Source organism: Bombus pascuorum, chromosome 5 (assembly GCF_905332965.1).
Source record: "Bombus pascuorum chromosome 5, iyBomPasc1.1, whole genome shotgun sequence".
Lineage (NCBI taxonomy): Eukaryota > Metazoa > Arthropoda > Insecta > Hymenoptera > Apidae > Bombus > Bombus pascuorum.
In genome coordinates, this window is record NC_083492.1 from 6,395,438 (window position 1) to 6,409,224 (window position 13,787).

The following is a 13,787-nucleotide window of genomic DNA, read 5'->3' on the forward strand; positions in this document are numbered from 1 at the left end:
AAAATTTAACTTAAACATTAATCCACTACTTTTTAATCTTTCATAGTTAAAAAATAACCTGGAGATTTAAATACATAAAAATCTTATCAGTCAAATAAGTTACTGATCTTAGTTTGATAACCATACTATTCTTCTATTTTCTATCTCATAACCCAACGATTAACGAATTAGTCGTCCCTTTCCATCGTACATCTTTGTAATAATCGTTAAAAAATTAAATCAAAGATAAAACAGTAATGTTTATTTTATTTATAATCGAAGACGATCACCTGGTAATTGGCAACCACCGCCACCGTGGCCATGACCGGATACCAATTTACGATCGGTTCAACAACCTGTGTCGCTGTTCTATGATTCCCATCTTTATAATTCAACCATTTAAAATGAAATAGCACAGATATACATCGTATTATTTCGCAATGTCACTTATGTCGCGTGCTGTTTTTTGACATTCAAAAGAAATCCGCGTAAGTGAAAGTGTTGGGAAAATAAATGCAAGAGAGCCAATACTATAACACGAAACAGTTTCGAATATCAGGGGAAGACATTACTCAGCAAATACGGGGTGACTCAAAAAACACAGGAGACGCGTTCCGTTTTTTTTCGCATTATAAAGTCAGAACCACAGAAAAAGGAAGAGAAAATAAACAAGAAAAATAAAATAAGATTGCAACATCTGGCTGCCAAATTTATCTTTGTACGGATTAAGAAGTTAATAACTGACATTGCTCTCGTGTTCGTTCGTGTGGAGAAAATAGGGTGCATACATACAACATCGAAAAGCGTGTAATAACATTATTTTTCTAGACAGAAACTTACCTAATCTGTATTCGAAGTTCCGTGTTTGTAAATCTATCGCCTGCTAACGTTAGAAGAATAGTGTGCGATCGCTGAAATTCTACTGAAATTTTACTGGTGAGCAAATATCTCTCGTTGACGTTAAATCGTAAATTTTACACATCATGTGTGTAAAGGAATTTTAAAGAGGGGAACAACCGACGCGATAACAAAAGTGATGGAAAAACACCATATCTTGCAATATTTTATTGATATTTGCAAAATCATGCAAAGAGGTTAGGATACTAGATGTTGACTCAACAATTTTCTTTCACTTACTAGGGATTTTAGCAATACTGTGTTACGTTACGAGCGAGCAAGTTAAACACGGATTGAACAGCTGATGCTTCATTGAGACCGGCGAAATGTCAAAGTCTAGGCAAATTGTAAGTTACCCTACTGTTAAATGATTAACCTCAACCAATTAATCCGTATAGACCGCTTGATTGAAACGGAACAATGTTTTATTAAAAAAATAGGTCATTCATTTCAGAAATTTCGAAAATTTTACAATTCATGTAGTAACGTGTAACTTACTAAAAAGTTCCCAGATATCTTATTCCTTAATCTTGTTCCTTTGTTTTCCTTTTATGGTTTTTAAAAATTTACAATGATGATACACTAAAAAATATACTGTATTGAAAATTTAATTTAATAAATACTTTTTTAATAAATATTGCTCTAATATTTGTTTTTCATAACTGAATATTTAGTTTTTTATATAAGTTTCTATATTTATAAATAAATTGTAAATATATATTAAAATATTATGCCCATACAATATTTCTTATACCAAATAATATTTTTTTATATTTATTTATCTGATATTATTATACATGTATTTTTTGTTGTAAATAAAATGTTTATATAAGTTAATTTCTACTTAACAAATAAATATTATTGCAAGAAATGTTAATACTTTTATGGAGTTATTGACACACAACTATCCTTTAATGTTTGAAATGTACTATAATGAACTTAAATTGAAATGTAAATGTAATGTTGAAATTTGTGAAATGAATATATAAATATATATGAATCTTTGATTATAGATATTTATTTGTTTACAGACTTTACGTGTGCAATGCTCAGAAGGAACAAAGCGTATAGATGTAAATTTGTCTGATACAATTTCTCAATTGTATGATAAGGTTTGTCCTTTTAATGTCATGGAACAACAGTGTATAATCATCTAAACATTAATTCATTTTTCAAAATTGTAGGTTTCTAAAATCTTTGAATTGAATACTTTTGGATTTGGACTCTACAAGGAACGAAATCATAAAAATGAACTTCCAGTTTCTCATAACAGAACAATTTCAGGAGCACATCTTTCTCATGGAGATATGTTATATCTGGCTCCTCAGAGTAGTACACAGTTGTGGAGTACTCCCTCAACTAGTACTGCCAACATTGATATTTCTCAAGGTTTTAATTATATTGCTTTATTTAATTTCTCTTATTACTTAAACTTAATGTTACATTAACCTTATTCTATACTAGAAACAAAACCAATGGATGAAACAGAGACTAGCAACCATACTATCAACGCTTCTCGATCTATATCAAATGCAATGGAAGACGTTGATGAACAATTATGGAAACTGGATGGTAAAATACAAAGAAAACGTGATGAAAAACTGTAAGTGAATATAAGTATAAATAAATTTTGTATATAGAATTATATTAAATATGTTGTAATTCGTTTAATAGATGTAGACATGGTGCAAATGGATGCTGTGTTCATTGTACTCCTTTAGAACCTTTTGATGAAGCTTATCTTAAGGAACAAAATATAAAACATTTGTCCTTTCATTCTTATCTCAGGAAACTCACTGCTGGTGTTGATAGGTATGTTCAGCTCTATGTTATGTAATATTCCATATACAACCTTTAAATATTTTATAGGGGGAAATTTATACAATTAGAAGACATAAACTGCCGTATAAAAACTGGTTGTAAAGATCATCCTCCTTGGCCACGAGGTATATGTAGCAAATGCCAACCAAGCTCTATTACCCTGAATCGACAAACTTATCGTCACGTGGACAACGTTATGTTTGAAAATCCAAGCTTAGTTGAACACTTCCTCAATTATTGGCGCAGTACCGGTCATCAACGTATTGGAATTTTATACGGAAGATACGAAATACATACAGATGTACCGTTAGGCATTAGAGCTGTTGTCGCGGCTATTTACGAACCACCACAGGTACTTTAATAGAAATAAATAATATTAAAACTATTATATCTACAAGCATTCTTGTAATCTACAATATAACCATAATTATTTTAGGAAAGTACAAAAAATTCTATACGACTTTTACCGGATGAAAAAGAAGCGGTAGTGGACGAATTGGCTCATTTACTTAATTTAAAAAGAGTTGGATGGATTTTTACAGACCTTATAGTTGACGATATCAAGAAAGGAACGGTAAATTTATCTGCGACTAACCTGTATTTTTCTTTCTCATAAACTAAAGTCCTTAATTAATAGCATTAGTTTAATTTATCCAGGTAAAACACGTTCGAAATATAGAAAGTCACTTTTTATCTGCTCAAGAATGTATTATGGCTGGGTATTTCCAAAACAAATATCCAAATCCTTGTCGTTTTTCTCCTAATAATTATTTTGGTTCAAAGTTTGTTACTGTTTGCGTTACTGGTAAGTCACTTGCACCATATCGTTAATCAAACTGCTTTGTTTTTATATGTATATATATATATATAATATATATATATATATATACACACACACACAAAAAAACCTGAATTATTAAATAGTACATATTGATTGTAGGTGATGAGAAAAATCAAATTCATATGGAAGGTTATCAAGTGTCCAATCAATGCATGGCATTGGTTCGAGATAGCTGCTTGGTTCCTACGAAAGATGCTCCAGAATTGGGCTATGTAATTGAATCAACAGATAAACAGTATGTCCCAGATGTCTTCTACAAGGTGAGTACATTCATTTTTTATTCAAATACATTTAATTAATTCCCTCTGCTTGAAATTAAGATGGCAATGTAGCTATAAAATTGATTATGAATTTGCATATTGTGATGAAAATATGACACTGCTGAATTATATCTTACATGCTAATAGTATTAAGGAAGGTAAAGGTATGCATAAAGTATACACAAATGAAAGAGAAACAGTTTATAACTCAAAATTGATTGATTAAAAGTACATTTAAATTGGGCAACGAACTTCATTTCGTACATGTATAATGAAATAACAGAACTGTTTAAGCAAGTGCACTACGGATATGCGCTTCCGTAGGCTGTAAACAAAATGACCTCAATTTTCGTATGTAAGATGATTACGCCTTAACTTAAAAAGGGGGTGAGTGAGGAATAGAAAAAGAAAAGGACACGGGAGAGAGAAAGAAAAAAAAATAATAGATGGAAAGAAAAAACGAGGGAAAAACTTATCGAAAAATTATAGCCGCTCAACCGTTTAATTCGAACGCGAGGGGCAAGGTAAATCGTCGGTTGTTAGAATCGATATTACAAGCTATGCGTTGTTACCTCATCACGTTCATAAAAATATATGTAGTATATATATATATATTTATATATATATATACGCGCGCGCGTGGATATTTTGTGTATACAGGTGGGCTTCTAGCTTCACTCGCTTCGGTAAACACATGAATTTATACGCATCTAGATTCAAAAGTGTCGACTGAGTTTCCCAGGGGGGTTTGTTTTTTTTTTTTTTTTTCCTTACAACGACCGAAACGAGAGAAATTCATTCGAGCTCGACCACCCTTCGATCGTCGTACGTTATTTACGCAGTGATATTTAATTCTAACGGCGATTCTTACATTCATCGCGATGCAACGAGTCCCCCCTTTCTTTTCTTTCTTCATTGCAAAACGCGATGAGTTAGCTAATTAACAAGTGTTAAAACTTTCAAGTTCAACATCGAATGAGGCTTTCTTCGAAAAAGGCATCCGCGACGTCGAGGGCGTGCAATTTCCTACAATACGTGAGTGCGCTTTTTGTTTCTACGCGCCGATTTACAGAACACTCTTTTACAACGCGTTTCTTCGCACACGGGTACATGGTAATATGATACATAACGATGGGATTCTTTTACGAGGATTCAGACGAGTAGTATAACGCATTACATTATCGTAGTACTTCGATATACAGCATCGAGGAATGATTCGTTTATAATATATATTCGCTCATTTCGTTCGTATTTTTCTGATCAGACGACGAGGCTTACAATCTACATAGTAGTAGTTAGGCCTTGCATACATTTTCATCTTGAGATCTAATCTTAAATACAGTTAATTTACGACGGTCAACTAGACCACAGCAAAGAGCAAAAAGGGAGTAGTATATCCTTGAGTCGTCCGATAGGAACCGCAATTTTCCTCGACTCGTTTCATCGCGCAATTACTTGTTCCCTTTCAGCTCCTTTTTCTCTCCTCTGAAAAAAGAAACGGAACGATACGTGATCGTTAACCGGACGAAATAAAATTGGCCCTTTGACGCACCGACGTATCGTTCTAATCGTCAATGTTCTAAACGACCTGCGTGTATGAAATTACGACCTTTTGACTTTTTACGAAGTCACGTATTTCGATTATAAAACAAAAAAAAGAAGTTCCCGCCTGTACGTTTGTTTGTTCTTTTCTTGCTTGTTTGTTTGCTTGTTTTTTTTTTCTTACAAATATATGAACATATGTGTATACACATACAAGTTTGCCCCATTTTCCGTAAATATTCCTCATCTACACGATATTTTTTTTTTTCTTCTTTTTGTTTTTACTACCTATGATCTAAAACATTAGCAACGCCCACAGGGCGACACCGTTAACCACGGCACTTGTTAAATCCCGTACGATACCCTCTATATCAACTATACATAGCAATATGCCAATAGCCAAAATAAACGTCGAACTTCTTCTAAAACAAATGTCGTACAGCTAGAAGTCGTATCGATATCACGATCGATCTTGAGGTACGTATTATCGATCATCGTCGTTATTGTAGATACAGAATCATATCGATTCCCAATCAATAGCAAAATATGGATCTTTATTTCTTCTTTCTTCTCTTATGCGTCCACGTTTAAAAATAGATTCAATATCTTTAGAATTCTATTGTTAATAGTTAATTAAATTGTGTGACTCATATGGAGCATCGCGATTCATGGAGCTACATATATGGTCGCGACGGTGTCTCTCAACATGTAATATCATTTATCGTTGGATATTATATATACGTGTTTTTTTTTTTTTTTTTTTTTTTTTGTTTTGTTTGTTTAATTAAACACCCCATTCCCTATATCGAACGCGTCAGAGATACCGTCGCGAACTCGTAAAACTTCTTCCTTTTTTTTTTTCCTTCAGTTATCTAGAACGGGATAATGTAAAGTATACGGGTAGAACTTGATTACCCTTCGGTGTATACTAACCGCAATAATGTTGTCGTTACAATTTACCGCATTTCGTAATTAGAATATTCTTCGTAGGCTTGCCCGTTTGATCACCAAACGTAGATATCTTCTCGACTAATTCTAGTCCTTCGACGACGTGGCCAAAGATTCCTGTGAATCCGCGCATCTCTTGTAGTATTATACGAAACTGTGAACCGACCATACCAAGGTTATCGTGTCGCTTTTGCGTTCGCCGCATTCCCACTGCTCCTCTCACTGCAGGGAATTTCGTGTCGTCCGGCATAAAGTAACCATCCTCGAATATGCTCCTTCCTCCGCGACCATTGTTTAACTCAAAATCACCAGTAATCACGGATTCGCCTTCCCAGCACTGAAAGATCGTGCAACCCTTATAACCGACTCCGACTTCACCGGTCGCCAGAACACTAAAATTTTTGGCCATTTTTGGAGCTGCATCCGGCCTCACTTCTATCACGATACGGCCATGCGGAGATCCATTCACTTCGATGTTGAAATAATACAGAGGATAAGGGTTCGAAGGTCCTCGAAGGGATGCTGCTATTCCGCTGGACGGCGGTTGAGAGGATGAGTGGACGGTTACCAAACTTCCGCCACCAGTACCGACTCCTTCCGGTATAAATGTCGATTGTTGCTGTGGATGTAACATCGCATTTGGAGGTGCGGGCGGAACGGGTTTAACGGACGGCGAACCAGGTGGAATGAGAAGTTGCTGCGGGGTTGCCGGCGGCGGTGGACCTTGGTGTACATGAACGGAGCCCGGTGGTGCTGGTTGCGGTTGCATCATGTTTGAATGATACTCTATAGAACCGTTTTGCATGTGTTGCTTACTAACTACATGTCTCGAATATAGCTGCGACATGCAATAATTTGCGAGGAACAGTATCGGATTTTGTGAAGCCGCCAAATGATTTGGTAATCTACCGCCATTACTAGTTCCTTGAGAAACGATCGATTCTCCCGTGTGAATTCCAGCCAACGCTTGTTTTAATAACGCAAAATCAAATACCACTCCCGAGTTACCAATCAAATCGTCGAGTTGGCACTGCAACATCATTTCTTGGTACTTTGATTGCAATCTTTGTTTCTCGAGTATGAGTTGTGAATGCAAATTGTATACATCGCTAGGACTGTCGATCATCTGAAGACTAGCTTTCGCTTTCCCAAGCGTTTCCCGCGCGTCCGTTATCTCAGGAAAATGACTCCAGCCATTCTGAAGATCGGTCTCAACATGCGTTTTTAACGTTACACAAGCTTCTAACACCTTTATTAAGAATTCTCGTTGTTGCATAGCCAGTCTTTGAATCTCGGTCGATAACTTTCCCATAGCAACTAATTCCAATTGAACCTAGAAAACACGTCCACATGCATTCTTCCTCTAATTCGAACATCACGTACCAGCTATCGATATCTCTTTGATACACGCAAAACTGCGTATATATACATGCCGACAACAAATGTACCAGTAAATAAAATTCATTCTAAAACTTACGTCGGATATGAGTTGTTCTTTGGCATCAGTTTGCGATTTAATCTGGTGACCTGGGTGTTCTTGTGGAGTGGCGCATGCTCTGCAAAGTGCCGTGCAACATGTCGCACACCACAATGCCAGAGGCATTCCGTGCGTGTGACAATTCTCACTCTGTAACAATGTTATAATAATCATACATTTCATATGACTTTTTTACATTATATATTATATTCTTATATGGTAAACCAATAACCATTTTCTATTCCAAAAACAATTTTAAGTATTAAAATTATATCTTATATTTTAAACGGAAACTATTGCAGGCCTTATAACATAATCCTATTACTATTAGAACTTATGTTGATATGGCTTCAGAGCTGCATGCTTTCTTTTACCATTTACGTATGATCTGACAATGCAAATAACCAGCTGCAAACCTAAAATCGTTAAGGAAAAGTTATCCGTACCTTCCTTTCCTTATCATTTGTCTTTCCAGATGTGTTGTTCGTGGTGATTTTTAAGTGAGACAAATTATTCGTTAGAGCAAGGAGAGAAGAGTGCGTCGGTAGAGCGTCCGGTCCTTGATCACCCAGGTCCGTCCTCTTCCAGCAATGCGCACAAAACAACTCACGTCCCTTTAATAAATTGTTCTCTATGCAACGCAAGCAAAAGTAATGCTTGCAACTAAGATATTTCGGACATTGTTCCGCGTCGTTATACTTCTGCTTGCAATAACTGCAAAGCGTCAGTTCCTCTAAATCCGTTAGAACGCTTGGATCCAGCATCTGGAAAATTATAAAATATTATTCATTTATTATTCTTTCATACTTTGTAATCGTAGGCCTTTACGTTATTCGAAATATTACGTTATTCGAAATATTACGTTATTCAAAAACTACTTGTACTACCATTTTACCTGGTTAAATCATTATAATCTTATACAGAATTACACGAAAAGGGACACAGATAATTTATGAAAGATTGAGTTAGAAGAAAGTATACATATAAGAAATGTTCGTTTCGTTATATGTATGCGTCGTACTATTTAGGAAAATAATATAAAGGTCGAGCTTGATATACCTATTTCTAACACATGGTTCAGCATTTGAACTCATGTTGTTTTCTTTTCGTCTTTTTCTCTATGTCCCACTCTCTCCTTTGTCTTACGTGATATAATTCGCAGTTTTTATAAAATGTGTCTTTAAATTTATCTAAGAAAATTGTTGACTGTCGAAGCATACTACGTATTTTACTATTCAAACAATATCAAATATTTTATAAATATTTATTTCGTTATTGGTACATATATATGTATTCTTGTTTGTGATATATTCTATACAAGGTTTTAGAATCGTTCAATGCGATGCAATTTATTTCGTGAATGAATTTGGGAATATCGTTTCTTTGATCAAACGTATGTGTGTACGATAAAAACATATCGTTTTGATTCTTTTCTTCTCAACCAAATACAAAACAAAGGAACAAAAGAAAGACCGAATTCCTTGGTACAATATACAAATTAGAACCGTAATTCTTTTACTTGATTCCTCTCTTTCTACTATTTTCCTTCTTTTTTTTTCTTTTTTTCGTTTGTACGCTGTAAAACTGTTTCGTAACACGCCACATTAGGTTCAATCGTGTTATTTCATCGTATTGTCTTTAAGCACGAACTCGTCCTCAAAAGGTTAGCCTCTTATCTGACACATCGACTACAACAGCAAAATTATTATGCAACAATTTGGCTGACACTACTGATACGTAAAAAATGACATTTCATGGGAGAACGCGCATGCGTGGAAAATCCCGCCAAAACGTAAGGGGGTCGAACAGTCGAAGTTTTGGGATTTACCATTCGTTAACGGGGAAAGCGTATTAAGGAGAAAGGTAGTTAACAGAGGTAGACGTATATAGAATGGTCACATTTCTTAGCTCTGGCAAAGCATATTTCAAACACCAATAGCTGTAACCGATAAAACCTTCGGCCGTATGATATATGGATTCTTGCAGCTTATCGCCGAGTACTTTCCGCGATATTACGGCTGTCACCACTTGTGACAAGTCCACGGTTTAAGTTAAAAATGACTCGAACGCGGACTACTACGTGTTAGGCAAATTCCGCGGGAGTATTCTACTTAAGTTTGTTCTTTCGGTCGTATCATCTCGATGTTTATACGTACACGCTTGCTTCTTCTTTCTCTACCTCTCGTTCTCGCTCTCGTTTGTCAGTCCTCTACACACTTCTTTCGCACTGTCTCTTTCTATCTTATTCACATACATATGCATGCACACTCGTCTCTTTTCTCGTGCTCACAATGGCATACAACACGCGCGCGCGCGCGCGCGTCACAGAGAACACGTCTACACACAATACACACTTACACAGAAAGCATATGCCTTCTCCTTATCACGCATTCAAGCGCGCGCACACGCACGCATCATACTACACATACATACTCTCATTTTCATTCTTTCTCTTTTGCTTCTTGCTTGTTCTTTCTTTCGTTGGATTGTAGAAGCGTAAATGTTCCGTACCGTGTATACGATTCGTGATCGTCTCCTTGCCGCGCGATGGAGGCTGATCGTTGGCACTCGTCACTCCTATCGTAATACCGTGACGATGATTATTCCGTAACGTTTGTTCGAATATACGATTTAGGACTTTAATTTACATCGGGATTGACGTAGTATTGTGCGGTTCCGCACGCAGGAATCGCGAGCACTTCGACGTTTTTCGTCGCCGCAGTTGCCGTCGTCGAGAGCTTTTTACCAAAGCTATATTTTTTTTTTGTACTTTTTCACGTTACGTGTTTTACGCTTATCGAACGTCGTGAGTTATTATGGATAACATAACGACGGCGCGCCGGTAACGCGGCGTTACTTCAGTCTTAGCTCGTGCGAACGTTTTGCCACATCATGATGTTTGGTTCACTAAACTAACCACTAGCATGGCGGCGACGACCGACCGACCGACCGACACACACCACAGCGCGCGCTAGTCGCTTACGCTGTTGCTCTCTCCTCTCCTCGTCCCGTATCTTGCCCCCTCTCGTCGATCCTAAACCTTCCTCCTTCTCTCTTCCTCTTTCCTCTTTCTTATACACTTTCGGGTTCGACTCGTGGCAAACGGTGCCGGTCTGTCGTCTGCGGCTTCTACCATTGCGCGCGCATTCGACCAACCATTACGAGTATTATGGACTTGCCTTCATGATCCTTCTTGTAAAATCTAGTTATATCTGCTTCAATTCAACCAATCAAATTCTCTAGATGTTACTCGACCTCACGGTCGTATAGAGGTTTGGCAACTCCCGTGATGAGAATAAGACTCTTAAGCGAAGAACAAAAGATCTCAATTTGTTTGCTAAGCAGTAAGGCGCTTCAATCGCTGTATATTGTATAAGTTGCGGACACGGTCGCATGTACATGGAATATATAGATATAAAAAGTGTAGACTGCAAATACCATGTTGAGAAAATACGTTGAAAAATAGATAGAGACAAATAACGAGATCTCCCTTTCCTTTTCTATCTGTTAGAAACAAATATTTGTTATCACAATTTTTCTAAAGCATCCGTGGTCTACATTTCTTATACTGTATGGGAAACGGTTATGATGTATTGTATAATTATACATATATTGTTTTCTCTAACCTGTAGATCGCAGCGCTCTATGTCTAGCGGCAAATTTGTAAAGCGCACTTTATGACATTATCTCCGCTACAGAAGTTGCCAGACCTGCCTGTGTATAGGGACGTGTTGACACACTTATTACAGAATGTCTTTTCAAAATGTTTTCAATACAATTTATCTCAATTTTCATTGCATATTTGCGATTTCTAATAACAAATATCAACGAAACAATATGAATATAGGATAATTCTGGAAAATGTAATACAATTAAAATTTCACAATAAAATGTTCGTCTTTTTGTATTTTAATATTTTGTTTTGTTTGGTCTCCAGGAAAAAGATTCTTATGGAAATGAAGTGTCAAGGCTAGCAAGACCTTTGCCAGTAGAATATTTATTGGTAGATATACCTGCATCTACGCCACTTAATCCACAGTTTACTTTTTATGTTAGCAATAATATCACACCATTTCTTATTGAAAATAGGTATGTAAGAAAAGTACATAGAACAGATTATAGTTTTTTAAACTAGTTTTAATGTCAATTTTATGTCATTTTAGACTCATCGATGGACAAATTCAAGAATTTAGCTCACTTAGTTCTTACATGCAGCAATTTAGTAAAGAACAATTTCTAGAAGCAGTTTCAGATTTTCACTTACTAGTTTTTATTGCAACAATGGATATGTTTCCAATGAAGGTACAATGTGTTTTCTATTAAATACTTGTCTACCTTAGTTTTATTTCATTGTTATAAAATATGCTTATTTGTTGTTTTAGGACCATATGATGCCATTATTAGAAGCAATTCGTACAAAAGATAGAGAAAAAGCTATAGAGTGGTCACGTTCGGAGCAGTGGGCAACAGTAGAGCAACTCATATCTGAAACCACAGCATCTACATCTCAACCAATGTTTGATAATAGCTCAAGGATTTCAGCTTCTGCGCTTGCAGAAGCAAGTGGAATAGCAGTTGGTACAGACTCAATTGTAAATTCACCACCTGATCAAGGACTTTGGACTTGTTCACATTGCACATTTCTCAATGCAGCAGATTTTGCAATGTGTGAAATGTGTGGTTTGCCAAGAAATACGTAACAAACTGTCATTATATTGCTTTTGTATGCAATTAAGGGTGTTGCCCTTAAATTGCAAATTTACTCCCGCAGGTTTTGACAGATACTGTGTTCTTGCAGATATAAAAATTGTTTTCAGCGCATACCTGGCTTTATTTATGAGTGAATAAAAAGAGGAAAAAATATCTTTCACCAAAATCTACTTTACAGCTTTTCTTTTTGTAGTAACCCTTGAATAAGCGTATAACCAGGAGTAATGTACAAATCGCAAAATGCAATAACTATTTCTTTTTCTATGTTATATTTATATACTAAGAATTTGAAAATCTACATTAAACATTTACAGAAAATTCACAATTATCACATTAAGTTGCTGTGAGGTTTATAAAAATAAATATGAGGAATAAAACAAGAATATTGATTACAATGGATAAATTACAATATATTTAATTTTTTCTTGTTTATGAAACATTATTACATAAGCACGCAAAAATTTTAGATATCAAATAATGTTTATCTAGAAAAAAATTCTGCCAAGATCTTTTTATTTCAATAATATAAAATCTTTACAGCTAATTCTAGAAATAACAGAATTAGTGAAAGTAGAAATATTCAATTCATTCTCATCAATTCTATATGTCTTTTTTACTAAATCAAAATCTGTAAATTGAGGCAAATTAGAAATCAATACCCTTTCTCCTTTTATACTGTTCATTAGTATTTCTGACATTGAATATCCATCACATTCTTTGTGTATTATCGCTATTAGTATATTTTTGTCATTACCACTGACACCAAATTTTGCTAATGAACGTGATATATTTTTTGATATTGATAAATTAAACAATACCTCTGTATACAAAGTTTTAGTGGTTAGCTGAGACATTTTTGCACTAATTGCAGCTTTATTAGCAGCTACTATTACTTGCAAAGGATCCACTATAAGCGCCGCTTTTATAATACAGCAAGAAAGTTCATTGTCCATAACCTTTTTATGTAGTTCATTAGAATTTTGTACATCCTTAAATAAATATAATGTGCAGACCATTTCTGTTTCAGGATCTAATGATATTGTATAATCGTCCATCTTTGTCGGTGTTCAATATTTAATAATAAATCAAATATTAATATTTTCTCTCTAATATTACTTTTGCAAAATATGATACATATCTTTTTGATACATATCATATGTCCCGAATAAAAACTCGTCGATATAATTTCTTCTTGATTTAAATTTATAATTAGATATACAACCATATAAATAGAACACAATTTAATAATTTTTGTACTTTACATAAATAACTTTAAATAAAAGTTTGGTTATTCTCATCCATATACTGTCAA

The 13,787-nt window shown here is 35.2% G+C and overlaps 3 protein-coding genes across 3 annotated transcripts; 1 reads left to right on the forward strand and 2 right to left on the reverse strand.

Moving 5' to 3' along the window:
• The first annotated feature begins 776 nt into the window (after positions 1-776).
• Positions 777-12,645, forward strand: LOC132906850 (nuclear protein localization protein 4 homolog). The gene is made up of 13 exons (XM_060959413.1): positions 777-915; positions 1,120-1,223; positions 1,908-1,988; positions 2,061-2,265; positions 2,341-2,479; positions 2,551-2,688; positions 2,746-3,049; positions 3,134-3,271; positions 3,355-3,502; positions 3,638-3,798; positions 11,703-11,854; positions 11,929-12,067; positions 12,148-12,645. Exons 2-13 carry the CDS (start codon positions 1,203-1,205, stop codon positions 12,463-12,465), a joined length of 1,944 nt encoding a protein of 647 aa, XP_060815396.1. The 5' UTR covers positions 777-915; positions 1,120-1,202; the 3' UTR covers positions 12,466-12,645.
• On the reverse strand, positions 3,985-10,850 carry LOC132906851 (uncharacterized). The gene is made up of 4 exons (XM_060959415.1): positions 10,277-10,850; positions 8,212-8,529; positions 7,766-7,915; positions 3,985-7,621 (listed from the first exon to the last, which is right to left on the reverse strand). Exons 2-4 carry the CDS (start codon positions 8,527-8,529, stop codon positions 6,290-6,292), a joined length of 1,800 nt encoding a protein of 599 aa, XP_060815398.1. The 5' UTR covers positions 10,277-10,850; the 3' UTR covers positions 3,985-6,289.
• A 215-nt stretch (positions 12,646-12,860) lies between the features above and the next one.
• Positions 12,861-13,768, reverse strand: LOC132906857 (EKC/KEOPS complex subunit TPRKB-like). Its single transcript, XM_060959434.1, has one exon. It carries the CDS (start codon positions 13,528-13,530, stop codon positions 12,988-12,990), a length of 543 nt encoding a protein of 180 aa, XP_060815417.1. The 5' UTR covers positions 13,531-13,768; the 3' UTR covers positions 12,861-12,987.
• Between the last annotated feature and the right edge of the window lie 19 nt (positions 13,769-13,787).